General features: G+C 37.2%; 1 protein-coding gene across 11 annotated transcripts in view; it reads right to left on the reverse strand.

The window, feature by feature from the left end:
• The window catches only part of OSBPL1A (oxysterol binding protein like 1A), a 333,490-nt gene that overhangs the window by 21,066 nt on the left and 294,919 nt on the right, over positions 1-17,505 (reverse strand). For all 11 annotated transcript variants that reach the window (XM_007487597.3, XM_056823805.1, XM_001362403.4 and 8 more), the window contains 3 exons: positions 14,575-14,682; positions 7,105-7,194; positions 6,747-6,873 (listed from right to left, as the gene is read on the reverse strand). In XM_007487597.3, coding sequence (XP_007487659.1) covers positions 6,747-6,873; positions 7,105-7,194; positions 14,575-14,682 — 325 coding nt within the window. The remainder of the gene's footprint in view (positions 1-6,746; positions 6,874-7,104; positions 7,195-14,574; positions 14,683-17,505) is intronic.

A 17,505-nucleotide genomic window follows, 5' to 3' on the forward strand; every position in this document is an offset into this window, starting at 1 on the left:
TCATTTTTATCTGCAGCCTCATTATTACTATTTCTTCTATCTTTCAGTGTCACACGATGGTCCTGGCATCATAATTCCCTTCTAACCATATCCAAATATTTAGGCTTAGTTTCTATTGCCTTTTGAATTTCCTTCAAGTCAGGAGCTTGCTGTGAGGACTTCAACTTGCAGTGTGAACAGCAAGTGGATTTCTTGTACCTAGTTTCTGCCTTATGTTTGTCTCTGTTATTATTCTCATGTTTCTTCAAGAAAGTTTCTAATCAAGTGTCATTTACGGTAACAAAAGAAACACTCCCTAGTTTCCCTTTGCACTGATCTTGCCTGGTAACGAGGTTTCTGGGAAACAGGTGTCTTGAAAGTCCTAACCATGTTCAAATTTTTTATTTCTTCGATTTCCTTCTGTTTCAAATCCTTTTCAGCCATCTCTAACTTTTCCTTAAGATCTTTAACTTCCTTGCTCTGATCTGAACTATTTTCAAATAAGTAACCTGCAGCCTCTCTCAATTCAATTAGGGAAACTGAATTATATCAAGGAAAATAGTTCTTGAAGAATGTCCTCAAATTGGGTGTGCATCGCCTCAGAAATTGTCTATGGACATGGCCAGCTGTCTCTTCATTATCTACTTCTAAACCTAAGATGGTCTCTGCCATTTCTGACAGACGGTCTATGTATGTGGCAGGATGTTCCCCTTTATCCTGTTTGACCTTGTCAAACTTGGACCATGCACTAAGTTTAGAACAGCATTGCTTTATGGCTCGAAGCAAATCCTCCCTGCACCATTTTAGGTATGACATGTAGGTTGGATTGGTGAAGTCCAAATTCTCTCTTTGATCTACAGTAGGCCAGCTGGTCAAATTATCCTCAGACCTAGTTCTTTCCAAAAATTGTCTTTTTTCATGGGAGCTGAACAGTTCTGATAGCAGAAATTCAACATCCTTGAAGTCTGGATCAAAGATCCAAAATGCTCTCTTCAGCTCCTTTTGGTATTTAAAAGGATTGTCCACAAATTTTGGGAAATGACATTTAATGGACTCAAGTTCCTGAGGAGTGAATTGTCTATGGGCCTTTGAGTGAATAACACCAGCATTAGGTGTTAGCTTGGTGACCTCTTTCAATGGATAGATTTTCTCAGGGGCACTGGCAGCCTGGTTCTCATTTCCACTGCCACCTTCAGTTTCTTGAGGTGCATTCTCTGTTTGTCCATTGTCCTTGCCCATAACTAGATCTTGTAAAAATGGACTCAAATCCAGGACTTCAATCCCCAGACGTCCTTGCTCCACTTCCCCAAAATGCTTTGTAATCTCACTGAATTCTCACCTGGGCGGAGAGCAAATCATTATTTAAAGGGTCTCCGCCCATGGCGGGGCCTCTTTTTCTTTCCTGTTTCTGCTTGCAAGCAGACAAGGCTATTTTTCATAATGTAGGTGAGGTTGTCTAGGCCAGAGGCCTAAACATGTGTTTTCTTACTTGTATTTTCTTTAATCCTTGACCTTTAATAAACCTTTAAAAATATAATACTCCTTGCAGAGAGAAACTAATTTCTACCTGCCTCAGTTCCCCCTAAAATTTTCATCTTTACAATCTAGACCTTTTTCCTTAATCAGTTGTTCAAATACTACCTTAATCATCTTGTCTAAGTTGTTGTCAATGGCCATAATCTTCTCTGCCTTAAGGGGTACCATGAATCTGAAAACTTTCTTCACTTGGGTTAGAGTCTGCAACACAGCCATGAAGAATACATATATTTGTGCCAGGACTTGCCAGAGAATCAATTCATGTTGAAAAGGTAATTGTAACACAGTCATTGTCAAGTTTCCTACATAATCTACACTTTCCACTACCATTTGAGTCAGTTTGCTGTATAGAATATGGTAAACCCAAAAGCACGTAATGGCTGCGATGATCACCACACCAAAAACTACTTGTTTGAACATATTTACTGTCTTTCCTGCCTGTGGGATTGTTGGGTACAGTCAGACTAAGGGCGCCACTTGAAATAGAAAAGGTAAACTGAGTTATACTATTTCTTCTTGAAATAGAGAAAGTAAACTGAGGGGGTCTGTTTCTTCTTGCAATGACTGCTGTCCTCTGGCTTTGACTAGAGAGAGCTGCTAAGGGAAGCTGCCACACAGAGATTCTGGTACACAGGGGAAATTGCTCTACAAGGGAACTGCTCTGGGGTTTACTCTGGGGTTTGCCTACTAATCCCTACTGATGACTGATGGATCAGTATATCTTTCTAATCTCCTCCTCCCTTTCACTCCCTCCCTTCTCCAACCCTCTTCTTCCTGCCACCCTCTCCTCCCAATTCTTCCCTCCCCTTTGAGTGAACTATAAATTATATATATTATTGGGATAACAGGATGGGAAACTGAGGTGAGAGGGATGAGGGTGACCTTTATCTAAAATGAGGGTTTGAGAAAGTAGTCCAGTCACAAGCTGTGACTCTAAGACATTTAGGAAGATGGAGGACAATTTTAAAATCTTTCTTCTTCACAAAATCAGCAAAGTCTCTCAGCTTAGCCCCAGAGAGAAACAAATTTCACATCTCTCCTTCAGCCTGGCTTGTCTCCTTTCTCAGATTCAACCCCAGAGAAAAACAAAATTCAAAATCTCTCCTTCAGCTTGGCTTTCCTCCAACTTTTGATCAATCAAATCTTAGAGAGTTCTCCCTTGGTCAGAGAACCCCCAAACCAGGTCAGCCCCTCAAGGATCTTTCAGCCAGGTTCAACCTTCTGAGAGAGTGACTCCAAGTCAAGTCCCCTCCCCTTTGTCAGCTCAACTGCCAACTCTTGGGAACATTCCAAACTCCTTCTCAATTGACAGGCAGGTCTCCAGCCCTGGTTCCTGCATCTTGGCTTAAAAGCCCTCTCCATGCCTCTACTACAGTGGGTGGGCATGGGGCCCAGCACCCCATCTCTAAAAGGTTTGCCATCACTGCTCTAGGCAGTACTTACCTTTCTCTGCCTTGAGCACCTTTAAGATTATTATTTTCTGACACTTAATTCTTTATAATTTCATTTTCATCATCATCATTAGACATCAGAAATCAAAGTTTCCTAGCAGCTCATTTACTTATGACTATTATGTGGATTTTAAAGGAGATCAGAAACTCTGATAACTAGAATGCTTTGGAAACTGTACATTGTCTAGCTGTGTGTGGTGAGGATGACAGAAATGTCAATTTTGGTTTCTCATCCTAAGGCAGAGATGAGTCACTTCACACCAAGGGCCTTTTTTTAAGGGGGGGGGAGTCAGTGAATAGGATATAATTTGACATAATAATAAAACATTATGGAAGTGGTAGAACTGGAGTTAAGTCTTTATGTTTGGATAGGTTTGGAGGGGTAGTGGGTAGAAAGTGTTCCAGTTAGGCAGTTTGGTTATAAAATAATAAGGCTACTGTGTGGATGGATAATTTGTGAAAACAGATTTTATAGCCACCTTTTTAGAAATGAAAAACAAGGTGCTTATATTCAAAATCTAATAAAGGGATCAATAATAAGTTTGAGTTTCACAAATGGAGAAACAATCCTGAGGCCTGAATTATACTTACAATGTTTAAAAAAGAATGTTCTAGAATTATTGAATTAGAAGGAAACTTTTTCAAGTATAACTACTGAAACATAATTTCCAATTATACCATTTTGACAAAGTAGTCACCCAAAATTGCTAGGAGATGTTCTATTTGACGATGAACTCTCTCCCCACTAGTCATCCATTCCATTTTGGTGTAATTCTACATTTTAGTTTATTCCCTTTATATTAAGTCACAATTGATCCCCCTATAGCATTTCCAACCACTGCTCCTAGTTCTTTTCTCTAGGACCACAGCAAAAGACACCCCCATCCTGCTTTCAAGTCAATTCTTCAAAGTCAAAAGATCTATGATTTCACTAAGTGTGCACACTCTAAACTAAGGTCTTAAAAGAGGGGCTTCCTGAGCTAGCGTGGACAAAAAACTCCTTAACTAGACAAATTATTAGAAGGTGGAGAGATATTGAGTCTACTATTACCACTTATACTCTGCCAGCATAGCCTTCAAGAATGCAAAAGTCAATTCTCTAGCATGATGAAGCATCAGAGTAATGAGACTTTACTGGTAGGTTTGCCCATCCTTTCTTAAATCACCAGGCCATCTATTTGCATTATTCCTCTTCACCCCCTCAACCTGGTGGTAGATACATAGTGGAAAGATACTAGTTGGTGGGATAAACTCCTGTCCTGGCAGCCCTTGCCCTTAGCCTGTGTTTGCCAGCTTACTCTGAATTTGGTTCCTTCAGGGGGATCTAATTGCTCTTCCAAATTACTTGATGCAACTTGCTATGGCAGTGAATAGAGTGCTAGACTTGGAGACAGAGAGACCTGAGTTCAAATTCTTCCTCAGCATTTACATAACAGCTCCAAGACCCTGGGTAAGTCACAACTCTCTTGGTATCTTAGTTTTCTCATATGTTAAATGTGGATAATAATAGTATATAAATCATGGGAGTTATTGTGAAGGCTGCATGAGGTAAGTAAAATCATGTGCAACCCTTAAAGTGTTATATAAATGTTAGCTAGTGACTTATTTATCAATACATTCAGAAGGGTCATGTCAGGTCTCTGCCCAACACTGTTGAACAAAAATCCTTCAAAAATCTGAAGGCAATTAGTATAGTTTCTCTTCTTCAGGGCTACATTGCCTAGTTATTTGATTCTATGAAGAGTAACAGCAGGATTTATGCTGGTGTGGCCTGTCTTGCCCTGCTATTATTAGGATTTGCTCCAGGAGTTTCTGCTTTAGAACACATTGGGACCATAAGCATCATCTTCCAGCCTTTTACCTCTGGCTGTTTTCTGGAGACCGCTCCAAGAGACATTAGTACACTACACAAAATGAAGTGAAATCTTGGTGTTCAAAGGAGAGAGCTCCAGGTGTGTCTCAGGGAAGAGAGATTTGGCCCACGGGAATAGGAATAGGGGAGGGCTAAAGAAAAGCAGAAGCAAAAATGAAATCCAGGCTGAGGGGGCATTTCTTAGTCTATCTGTCTCTCTGATATTGGTTCTCCAGGTTAAGACGGTATTCATGGTAATGATAATAATGATTAACATTTATGTAATGCTTTAAGGTTTTGAAAGCACTTTACATACATTATCTCATTTAATAGTCTCAAATACTTCAATAAGGAGGTGCTATCATTATTAATCCCATTTTATAGGTGAGAAAAGTGAGGACAAAAGAGCATTAAGTGATTTGTTCAAGACCACAAAACCAGGTAGAATCTGAGGCAGGATCTGAACACAGGTCTTTCTGACTTCATGTCCAACATACTACTGTAACCAATAACCCAGAGTTGTCCAACCTGTGGGCAATACTCCTCAGTATCTATGTGGTTTTTCTAAGTCAATATGCAGCCCAAACAGGGATATTTATGTACCAGTGAGGGACTCCCTATCTCTGTGTTTGGCCCCATGCACTAAAGAATATTTTTGGTAAGGGCGCCATCATCCTTCAAATCACTCCGAGTCATCCTTGTTTCCTCATTCTTCTTCACCCTACCCATCCAAGAATTTGCCAAAGCTTGTCATGTCTACATCCATGAGATACCCTGCATAAACCCTCTCTGCTCCCCTCACACAGATACCAGTCTAATTCTTGTTTCCTTCCTTCTCTGATCCATCTGCCAAGGAGAGAGTCAAAAAACAGACATCTAGCCATGCCACTCTCCTGCTCAAGATTCTCCAGAAGTTTCCTCATCCCTCCAGGATAACACAGAAATCCCTCAGCTTGGCAGATCTGTAAGGCCCTTTGTGAAAGTAGCCCAGCATATCTTTGCAGGCTTATCCCACCTTCTTAACTTCACTCATGCTGTGTTCCAGATAAACTGGCCTATCTGCTATTTCTCCTCCATCTCCTACCTCCTGCCTCCATGCCACTACTGGGTGGGCTGCTGCTCGTCATCCCAGGAGTACTTGTTCCTTTGTTCACCCTCACAGCCTCTTTCCTTCAAAGCCCAAGTGCCACTTTCCTCGAAGTAACCTGTCTTGATCCTTGCTTCCTTCTCCTCTAGAAATTGCTTTTGAACTACATAATTTGTATTTATTTTTCTAGGTAAGTGTTATTTCTACCCCTGTTCCCAAAAGAACCTAAGCTCCTTGAGGCCTCAGAGACTATTTGTTTTTGTTTTTGTATCCCCAACATCTAGTACTCTAGTACAAGTGCTTGTTATCAATGATATGCTTATTGAATCAATCAACTTTTCCACTGCAGGGCCAATTGGATAAAAGCATAAAATGTATTCCAAAACCTCTGATCAATTATAAAAGGGGTAAAGAAAAAATCCCTCTATATAGCCTACTAAAGGACACATTATAATATGTAAAATCTACAACAGTTTATGTCAAAATATATGTGCCAGAGGCAGCTAGGTAGCACAATAGATAGAATACCAAGTCTGGAGGCAGGAGATCCTGGGTTCAAATATGACCCCAGATACTTCCAAACTGTGTGACCCTGGGCAAGTCACTTAACTCCATTTGCCTAGCCCTTATCACTCTTCTGCCTTGGAACTGGTAAGGGTTTAAAATAAATGAAATATATATGCTAGAGAAAGAGACAAGGAGATGAATGTGAATGCAGCAAGTTCAGATCTGTGTGAATGCTAAGCTCCATGCAGCTCAATCACATCTCACCTGTGACGAGAACAAGCCAGACGCAACAGTGCCCACCACTGTCATGATAGTGTAGTTACAAAAAAGTCACCTGTTTGCTGCTTTTCTTTTCATCTGCATTCTTCTTGTCATTCTTCTTACAAGCCTCAAAGGTGGCGGGATCGACACTGTACAAACACTCTGTCCACTTCCCGTAGAGGGCCCGCAACTTCTTTTTACTGTTAAACAGAGGTTAGTGTTGAGCACAGGGAACTAGGGTTCTGCTTTGCTCATTTAAAGATGTTTGCCAATCATGTTCTTGAGAAAAACAGACAGAAGTTGGTGAAACCAAATTCCAAATTTCTGCCACACTTCTTTATTAAGCTGTCCTTATAAAACTTTTCTCGCAACTCAATTTTAATATGTAAGCCTATTCCCTATCTAGTGCATAATTAAAATAGGAATATTACCTTTTATCCTGAATGTAGCCTTCGACTTTGTGTAATTCCTTTCCAAAAAGGCCACATGGTTTGAAGTTTAATATGCATTTATCCCCAGTCCTATGATGAAGATGGCAAGTTTAGATGACCAATTTGCATTTACTAAGCAAAAATCTCTAAAGTTCCAGAACTGTACATAGGTAAGATAAACAAGACAAGAAATCAAAAGGTGAATAATGAAGGTGATAATTAGAAGTCAGACGGTACTGAATCTCTTTTGTTAATAGAATAACAACACTTCCATTTACATACCAGAGTTATAAAGAAGGTCCTTCACAACTTTGGAGGCAGACAGTATAATCATTATTAACTCCATTTTTGTAGCTATAGAAACTCAGGTTCAGAGAGGAATTAAATGTCTATGCTCACAAAGTTCTCAAATCCAGTACCCCATTTCTGCCAAGGTCAGCCCTCTTTCCACTACCATTATATTACTCTCAGCTGCTTAGATTCTTCATCAGTTCCTATCAGTGTAATTATTTACCAGTTATTTTCATCTGAAGCTCACAGAAATACATTAGGTGTTGTTAAAAGAACATATGAGACTTCTGGGTAAACATGGTGGCAGTCTAGACACAGGACTCTTCCTCTCCTCACCACCTACCAATACAGACTACCTCAAAAAGCAAAAAAAACAAAAAAACCAAAAACCAAAATACCCAAATTCATATGAATGAAGGGACTCTACATTAGGGCAAAGCAAAGAAGGTATGTGGGATTTGGGCATTTCCACATGATAAGGGGGTGAAAAAGCTTCCACCAAAATGCAAGTTGATCCACTCTCGCCCACCCCACCTATGGAGCCAGAGTCAGAACCAACTCGCACTATAATCAGTGAATGAGCAAAGGGCACCTCTGGGTTCTTGGCAGCTGACTGAGACCACCGAGGACCTACCCCCGAGAGCATCTAGACCTGAGACCCCAGAAGGCTGAGTAGAGCAGACTGTGGGCAGCAAGGAGATAGCACAGAGAGGGGCAGCAAATAGCAGAAGCTGCAGACTCTAGACCTGGCCTCACCAAAATCCTTCCTCCTTAGCACCATACACAGAGGGTCTGCCCATCTCACTCAGATTTCTAACTGGAAAGGGAAGGAAAAACCACCATAGTGATGGCAAACAGTGCCTAGGAACAACAACTTCCCAACACCAAGAAGAACAAGAAGAAAGAGTTGACTGGATAATTTTTACAGAGGAAAAACCCAGGCTACAGAGGAAATAGAAGAGGAAATACAAATAAATGCACCAAAACCTTTCCCCCAAAATGGAAATTGTCCACAAGCTCTTGAAGAATTTAAATTGGAGCTTATCAAAAAGATGGAAGCCTTCTGGCAAAAAAGTGGGAAATAGTTCAAAAAGAAAATAACAATTTAAAGGACAAGAACTTCCAATTGGAGAAATAGCTGGAAGCCACAAAAAGTAGGATAGAACAAACCAAAAAGGAAAACCAGTCATGAAAGACCAGAATTAAGCAATTGGAAGCCAATGATCTTGCAAAACAGCAAGAATTAATAAAGCAGAGTCAAAAGACTGACAAAATAGAAGAAAACATAAAATATCTCACAGAAAAGATGATGGATCAGGAAAAAGAGCATGCAGAGACAATTTGAGAATCATTGGTCTACCTGAAAACCCGGAAAATAAACAAAAATCTTGACATCATACTACAAGAAATTATCCAAGAAAACTTCCCTGATGTTCTTGAACAAGGGGGCAAAAATAGACATTGAAAGAGTTCAAAGAACACCCTCAACACTAAATCCTCAAACGGCAACTCCCAGGAATTTAACTGCCAAATTCAAGAGCTTCCAAGGAGAAAATTTTAAAAGAAGCCAAAAAGAGACAATTCAGATATCAAGGAACACCAATCAGGATTACACAAGATCTGTCAGCTTCCACACTAAAGGACTGTGAGGCTTGGAATATGATATTTAGAAAGGCAAGAGAATTGGATCTTCAACCAAGGATCACCTATCCATCAAAACTAACTATATACTTCTAGGGAAAAGAATGGGTATTCAACAAAATAGAAGATTTCCAAGTATTTGTAAAGAAAAGACCAGAACTAAGTGGAAAGTTTGATATTCAAACACAAAGATCAAAGAGAAACATGAAAAGGTAAATAAGAGAGGGAAAAGGGGAAAAATGTTTTTTTATTCAAACTTTCTTCTTTAAGGGATTCAATAAGATCAAATTATTTATATTAGTATATGGGGAAAATGTTATTTGTAAATCTCAAAAATTATATTCACTATTATAGTAATTAAAGGAATCATTCACAGGAAGAGATTGGGACAATAAGTACAATAAGATGATATGCAAAAAAAAGAAAAAGGGAGGGGGGAATCAAAGATGGCACTAAGAGATACTGGAAGAAATAAAATAAATAGGATAATCTTTATCACACAAAGGAAGAGGAGGGGAAGAACACTCTTATAAGAAGGAGAGGAAGAGAGTGCTAATAAGTAATACTTAAACCTTACTCTCAGTGAAATCAATTCTGAAAGGGAAGAGCATCTAGATTCATGAGTGTATTGAATTCTATCTTACCCTACAGGGAAAGTAAGAATGGAAAACTAAGGGGGCTAGGGGGGGCAGGGAGTACAAAAAGGGAGGGAAAGAGGGGGGGAGGGAACTTAATAGACCCTCAAAAAATAAGAAGGGAATAAAAAGGGAGGGGGGCATAAAGGGAAGCATGTTAAGGGAGGAGATTAGGGGGATTGATTAAAAGCAAACCACTGGTTTAAAAGGATATAGCAAAAGAAGAAAGGACAGAACTAGGAGAGGATATCAAATTACTGGGGAATACACAAGTGGCATTCATAACTTGGAATGTGAATGGGATGAAATCACCCATAAAATGAAAACAAATGAGGAGACTGGATTAGAAATCAAAATCCTACCATATGTTGTCTGTAAGAAACACACTTGAGGCAGGTAGACACTCACAAGGTTAGAATTAAAGGTTGGAGCAAAATCTATTGGGCCTCAACTGATAGAAAGAAGGCAGGAGTCTCAATCATGGTATCCAACAAAGCCAAAGTAAGAATAGATCTGATTAAAAGGGATAGGGAAGGTAGATACATCCTGATAAAAGGGAGTATAGGCAATAAGGAAATATTAGTAATCAATATGTATGCACATAGCATCCAAATTTCTAAAGAAGAAACTAGTGGAGTTGAAGGAGGGAATAGGTAGTAAAACTATACTAGTGGGAGACCTGAACTTACCACTATCAAATTTAGATGAATTAAATAAAAAAATAAATAAGAGGTAAGAGATGTGAATGAAATCTTAGAAAAATTAGTTAATAGTATGGAGAAAAATGAAAAGGGACAAAAAGGAATACACCTTCTTTTCAGAAGCACATGGTACATTCACAAAGATTGACCATATACTAAGTCATAAAAACATGGCATACAAATGCAGAAAAGCAGAAATAATAAATGCAACCTTCTCAGATCATAATGTAATAAAAATAATAACCAGTAAGGGAATATGGAAAGGCAAATAAAAAATTAATTGGAAATTAAATAATATGATTTTCCAAAATCAGTTAGAGAACAAATCATAGAAACAATTAATAATTTCATTGAAGAAAATGACAATGATGAGACATCCTTTCAAAATCTGTGGGATTCAGCCAAAGCAGTACTCGGAGGAAAATTTATATCCGTGAGTTCCTATATTAACAAATTACATAGGGCAGAGGTCAATGAATTGGACATGCAAATCAAAAAACTTGAAAGTGAACAAATCAAAAATCCCCAGATGAAAACTAAATTAGAGATCATAAAAATTAAGGGAGAAATTAATAAAACCCAAAGTGAAAGAATATTTAACTAATAAGTAAGACTAGAAGATGGTATTTTGAAAAAATAAACAAAATAGACAAAGTACTGGTCAATCTAATTAAAAAAAGAAGAAAACCAAATTAACAGTATCATAGATGAAAAGGGAGACCTCACCTCCAATGAAAAGGAAATTAAGACAATCATTAAAAACTATTTTGCGCAATTATATGACAACAAATATGGCAATCTAGGTGATATGGATGAATATTTACAACTATATAAATTGCCTGGATTAAAGAAGAAATAGAATACCTAAATAACCCTATATCAGAAAAAGAAATTGAATAAGCCATCAAAGAACTCCCTACGAAAAAATCAACAGGGCCTGATGGATTCACAAGTGAATTCTATCAAACATTCAAAGAACAACTAATCCCAATATTATACAAACTATTTGACATAATAAGCAAAGAGAGAGTTCTACCAAATTCCTTTTATGACACAAATATGGTACTGATTCCAAAGCCAGGCAGTTCAAAAACTGAGAAAGAAAACTATAGACCAATCTCCTTAATAAACATAGATGCAAAAATCTTAAATAGAATACTAGCAAAAAGATTCCAGCAAGTCATCATGAGGGTTATTCATTACGATAAAGTGGGATTTATACCAGGAATGCAGGGATGGTTCAATATTAGGAAAACCATCTATCTACATCATTAACCATATCAACAAACAAACCAACAAAAATAACATGATTATCTCAATAGATGTAGAAAAAGCCTTTGACAAAATACAACACTCATTCCTTTTGAAAACACTAGAAAGTATAGGAATAGAAGGTCCTTTCCTAAAAATAATAAACAGTATTTATCTAAAACCATCAGCAAGAGAACACCATACACAGAGACTAATACACTATGGTACAATCGAATGTAATGAACTTCTCCATTAGTGGCAATGCAGTGATCCTGAACAACTTGGAGAAATCTATGAGAAAAAGCATTATTCACATTCAGAGGAAAAACTGTGGGGTAGTAACACAGAAGAAAAACAACTGTTTGAATACGTGGATCGAGGGGATATGACTGGAGAAGTAGACTCTAAATGAACATCCTAATGCAAACACCAACAACATGGAAATAGGTTCTGATCAAGGATACAAGTAATACCCAATGAAATTGTGCATCGACTGTGGGAAGGGTTGGTGGAGGGGAGGGAGGGAAATAATATGATTATTGTAACCAAGGAAAAATGTTCTAAATTGACTAAATAAATAAAAAAAATAAATTTAAAAAAAGACAGTAGTTCTAACACACACACACACACACACAAATAAAGCCATCAGCAAACATCATCTGCAATGGGGATAAACTAGATGCATTCCCAATAAGATCAGGAGTGAAACAAGGACGCCCATTATCACCTCTATTATTTAACATTGTACTAGAAACACTAGCAGTAGCAATTAGAGAAGAAAAAGAAATTGAAGGTATAAAAATTGGCAATAAGGTGACCAAACTATCACATTTTGCGGATGATATGATGGTCTACTTAAAGAATCCTAGAGAATCATCTAAAAAGCTAGTGGAAATAACCAATAACTTTAGCAAAGTTGCAGGATACAAAATAAACCCATGTAAGTCATCAGCATTTCTATATATCTCCAACACATCTCAGCAGCAAGAATTAGAGAAATTTCATTTAAAATCACCCTAGACATTATAAAATACTTGGGAGTCTATCTGCCGAGACAAACACAGGAACTATATGAACACAACTACAAAACACTTTCCACACAATTAAAAGTAGATCTAAACAACTGGAAAAACATTAAGTGCTTATGGGTAGGGTGAGCTAACATAATAAAAATGACCATCCTACCCAAACTTATTTACTTATTTAGTGCCATACCCATCAAACTACCAAAAAACTTTTTTACTGAATTAGAAAAAACATAACAAAGTTCATTTGGAAGAATAAAAGATCAAGGATATTCAGGGAAACAATGAAAAAAAAATACAAAGGAAGGTGGCCTTGCAGTACCAGATCTTAAACTATACTATAAAGCAGTGGTCATCAAAACAATATGGTACTGGCTAAGAGACAGAAAGGAGGATCAGTGGAACAGACTTGTGGAAAAGTGACCTCAGCAAGACAGTCTATGACAAATCCATAGACCCCAGCTTTGGGGACAAAATCCACTATTTGATAAAAACTGCTGGGAAAATTGGAAGACAATGTGGGAGAGATTAGGTTTGGATCAACATCTCACACCCTACACCAAGATACTCAGAATGGGTGAATGACTTGAACATAAAGAAGGAAACCATAAGTAAATTAGGTGAACACAGAATAGTTAAACATAAACATGTTAGATCTTTGGGAAAGGAAAGATTTTAAAACCAAGCAAGAGTTAGAAAAAAATCACAAAATGTAAAATAAATAATTTTGATTACATCAAATTAAAAAGTTTTTGTACAAATAAAACCAATATAACCAGAATTCAAAGGGAAGTAACAAATTGGGAAACAATCTTCATAACAAAAACCTCTGAAAAAGGTCTAATTACTCTAATTTATAAAGCGCTAAATCAATCGTACAAAAAAATCAAGCCATTCTCCAATTGATAAATGGGCAAGGGACATAAAGAGGCAATTTTCAGTTAAAGAAATCAAAACTATTAATAAGCACATGAAAAAGTGTTATAGATCTCTTATAATCAGAGAAATGCAAATCAAAACAACTCTGAGGTACCACTTCACACCTAGCAGACTGGCTAACATGAATACTGGAGGGGATGTTGCAAAGTTGGGACATTAATTCATTGCTGGTGGAGTTGTGAATTGATCCAACCATTCTGGAGGGCAATTTGGAACTATGCCCAAAGGGTGATAAAAGACTGTCTGCCTTTTGACCCAGCCATAGCACTGCTGGGTTTGTACCCCAAAGAGATAATAAGGAAAAAGACTTGTACAAAAATATTCATAGCTGTGCTCTTTGTGGTGGCAAAAAATTGGAAAATGAGGGGATGCCCTTCAATTGGGGAATGGCTGAACAAATTGTGGTATCTGTTGGTGATGGAATACTATTGTGCTCAAAGGAATAATAAAGTGGAGAAATTCCATGTGAACTGGAATGACCTCCAGGAAGTGATGCAGAGTGAAATGAGCAGAACCAGGAGAAAATTATATACAGAGACTGATACACTGTGGTACAATTGAACGTAATGGACTTCTCCATTAGTTGCAATGCAGTGATCCTGAATAACCCAGAGTGACCTATGAGGAAGAACACTATCCACTCTGAGGAAAAACTGTGGGAGTAGAAACATAGAAAACAACTCTTTGACTACGTAGGTCAAGGGGGATATGGTTGGGGATGCAGACTCTAAATGAACATCCCAGTGCAAACATCAACAACATAGAAATAGGTTCTGATTAAGGACACATGTAATAAGCAGTGGAATTGCATGTGGGCTATGGGAAGGGTGGGTAGAGGGGAGGGAGGGACAGAATATGATTCTTGTAAACAAGGAATAATGTTCTAAATTGACTAAATAAAAAGATAATAAAAAGATAGCAATAAAAATTAAAATTTTATTAAAAAAATAAAAAATATATGAGATCCTCAGAAAAAGTCTAACTTACTTGTGGTTTGTTATTTCCATGTTGCCATACTGCTCAATCCAGAGTTTACCCACAATAATGTTATGCACACAACAAGTAGGATTTGTCCACGTGTAGGCTTCATTGTGTCTAAAAAATAAATTAGGAATAGTACATTAAAATGTTATTTGACTTAGTCAATAAACAACTAGCTCATAATGGAAAATATCATGGCATATATAATGAGCTAATCTTCTATAAATAATGCCACCCAGGAAGTTTAAAACTAATACCTACCTAATCAAAGTAAAAAAAACATGAGCTATGAGAGGGTTTATTAGTATTATCATTTTTGATAAATCAAGTTCCAATGCCATTCTTCAGGCTAAGAAAACATGGGCCTTCTCCTATGGCAATTAACAACAAATAATGTACAAAATGTTTTCTTCATCAAAAGAAAACAAAATAAGTTTATAGAAGTGAATAGGGCTTATACCTCAAGGAAGCCACTGATAAAAAGGAAATCCCTATATACATCAAATAGTTATAGCAGCACTTTTTGTGATAACAAAGAGTCAGAAACAAAGAAATCTCCATTGAAGGAAGAATGGCTAAACAAATGGGTACCATAAATGTGATGGAATGTTGTGCTTTTAAGGAATGATAAATATTATGCATACAGAGAAGCAAGGAAAGATCTACATGAACTGATGCTGAGTAATGCAGGCAGAGACAAGAAAACCATATCCACTATAAGTAGAACAATGTGGAAAGAACTTAAAAAAAAAGTGAGGGAAGCAAGGTGGCACACTGGATAGAGAGCCTGGTCTAGAGATGAGAGGTCCTGACTTCAAACCTGACCTCAGATATTTTCTAGCTGTATGACCATGGGAAAGTCACTTAAAGTACTCAACTTGCTCAGCCATTATAGTTCTTCTGCCTTGGAACTGATATTTAATATTCACTCTAATACAAAAGGTAAAGGTTCCTCCCACCAAATCAGAAGTGAATATTAAAAAATTACAAAGAATAAGATTGTCTCAAAAGAATGAGAAGACACAACCACCCTCTGAATGTGGTAGGTTTTCTACATTTTTAGACTATATTGGTATAGTAAATAAAAGCATTTATTAAGCTTTTGCTATGGGCAAAGCACTGGTGCAAAACACGAGAAAGAAATAGAAAAATCAGAGTCCCTATTCCCAAAGAAATCACAGTTTAAAGAGGAAGACAACATATATAGAAGGCTGATATTGGTATTGGGCAGTTATACTAATATTTTCCTCTTTTCTATTTTTTTCCCATTTAGAAATATTATTTATTAGATGGGATGGCTCTCTATGTAGGGTTGGGAAGGGATACTAGGGGGAATTATGTTGATGTTAAAAAACTCTGAATAAAATATATTAAAAAAAGAGAAATGGTACTACTAACATGTCTATTTTAAGCATTTAGATTACAAAATGATACACAATTTGTGTGAAAATAAGATAGGATCCACCCAAAAAGTAGAATATATATTAATGTGTAATCTGAAAAGAAATCTAGATGACAGGAATAATTCTGGACAAGTCCCTCAAAACTTGAACTAATAAAAATGATTTTAAAAGTTTGTTTCAAAATAATTAAAAGATACATCTCCTCCTCACCAAATGGAAATGCAGTAGAAAACTATAACAAGGGTCCAAAAGGTTTTCTATGGAAATTCTAATCTAGTTCATCAAAGTAGGAGAACTTGGGTGCATTGTCAGTGCCCTTAAAAAGCCTGGATTAATACCCCAGTTTGATTTTTATCACAATATTTATTCTGGTTATTAAACTCTTACAGAAAATTAAAGCAATTGGAAGTTTGAATTAGATCATCCTTAAAATAACTTCTAGTTCTAAAATTCTATGATTATATACATTTGTTAGACATCCTGAAACCATATTCACAATTAGCCTGTGTGTGAAATAAATTCATTTAGAAAAATGGATAATCACAGACTGAAACACTCTTACTATGATTTATAGAGGTCACTTGGCAAGAATTGGGCATGCATTTCCGAATATATATCATAATGTAGACTAATTCTATGTTAAAATACACAGAAACAGGATATGTAAGTAGCTCAGTATACAGTGTCAGGCCTGGAGTTAGGAGTACCTGGCTTCAAATCTGGCCTCAGACACTTCCCAGCTAAGTGGTCCTAGGCAAGTCATTTAACCCTAGTTTGCCAGAGCCCCTACCATTCTTCTGCCTTGGAACCATTACTTGTATCAATTCTAAGAGAGTAGATATAGGTTTAAAAATAAAATAACATATATGCAAACATTGTTCACAGTAAGTTAAAACTTGCATAAATCTAACTGGGAAAATCAGACCAAAGAACTGCAGAGTTAGAAGAAATCTCAAAAGTCTACCCTAAATAATTAACTTGAAGAGTTGACTGCCCAAAGCATGAATCCAAGTTACAACATTCCCCTCAAAAGGTTATCTAGTCTCTATTTAAATTGCTTCAGGGATGGAGGATCCAATACCTCTTGGGGCAGCCTGTTCTATTTTTGGACAGTTCTAGATGTTGGGAAGTTTTTCCTTCAAAAAATAAAGTTTTTCTTTTTATTTTCTGAAGGAAAAACTTTCTTTAAACTTGGCTGAAATGTATCATCTGAAACTATTTCTCTTTAGAGTAAAGGAGAACAAAGTTAATCCCTGTTCCATATATCAAATCCTTCACTGAGAAATCCTTCACGGAGAAGCCATCTTAGAGCTTCTACTTCTTCAGGCTAGTTAAACAACAGTGGTGGTTTCAGCCAATAGTAATATGATCCAGCTTTAGGTGTCTTCACTGATCTTGTCACCCCAATTTAGACACAATGGAATTTGTCAACATTGCTCCTAGAAGGTGACCCCTAGAGTCAGACAACACACTCTAATTATGGCCTAATATGGCAGAGTACAACAGGAATACCCGCCCTATATAGTTTTAGTTA

Source organism: Monodelphis domestica, chromosome 3, assembly GCF_027887165.1.
Source record: "Monodelphis domestica isolate mMonDom1 chromosome 3, mMonDom1.pri, whole genome shotgun sequence".
Classification (NCBI taxonomy): domain Eukaryota; kingdom Metazoa; phylum Chordata; class Mammalia; order Didelphimorphia; family Didelphidae; genus Monodelphis; species Monodelphis domestica.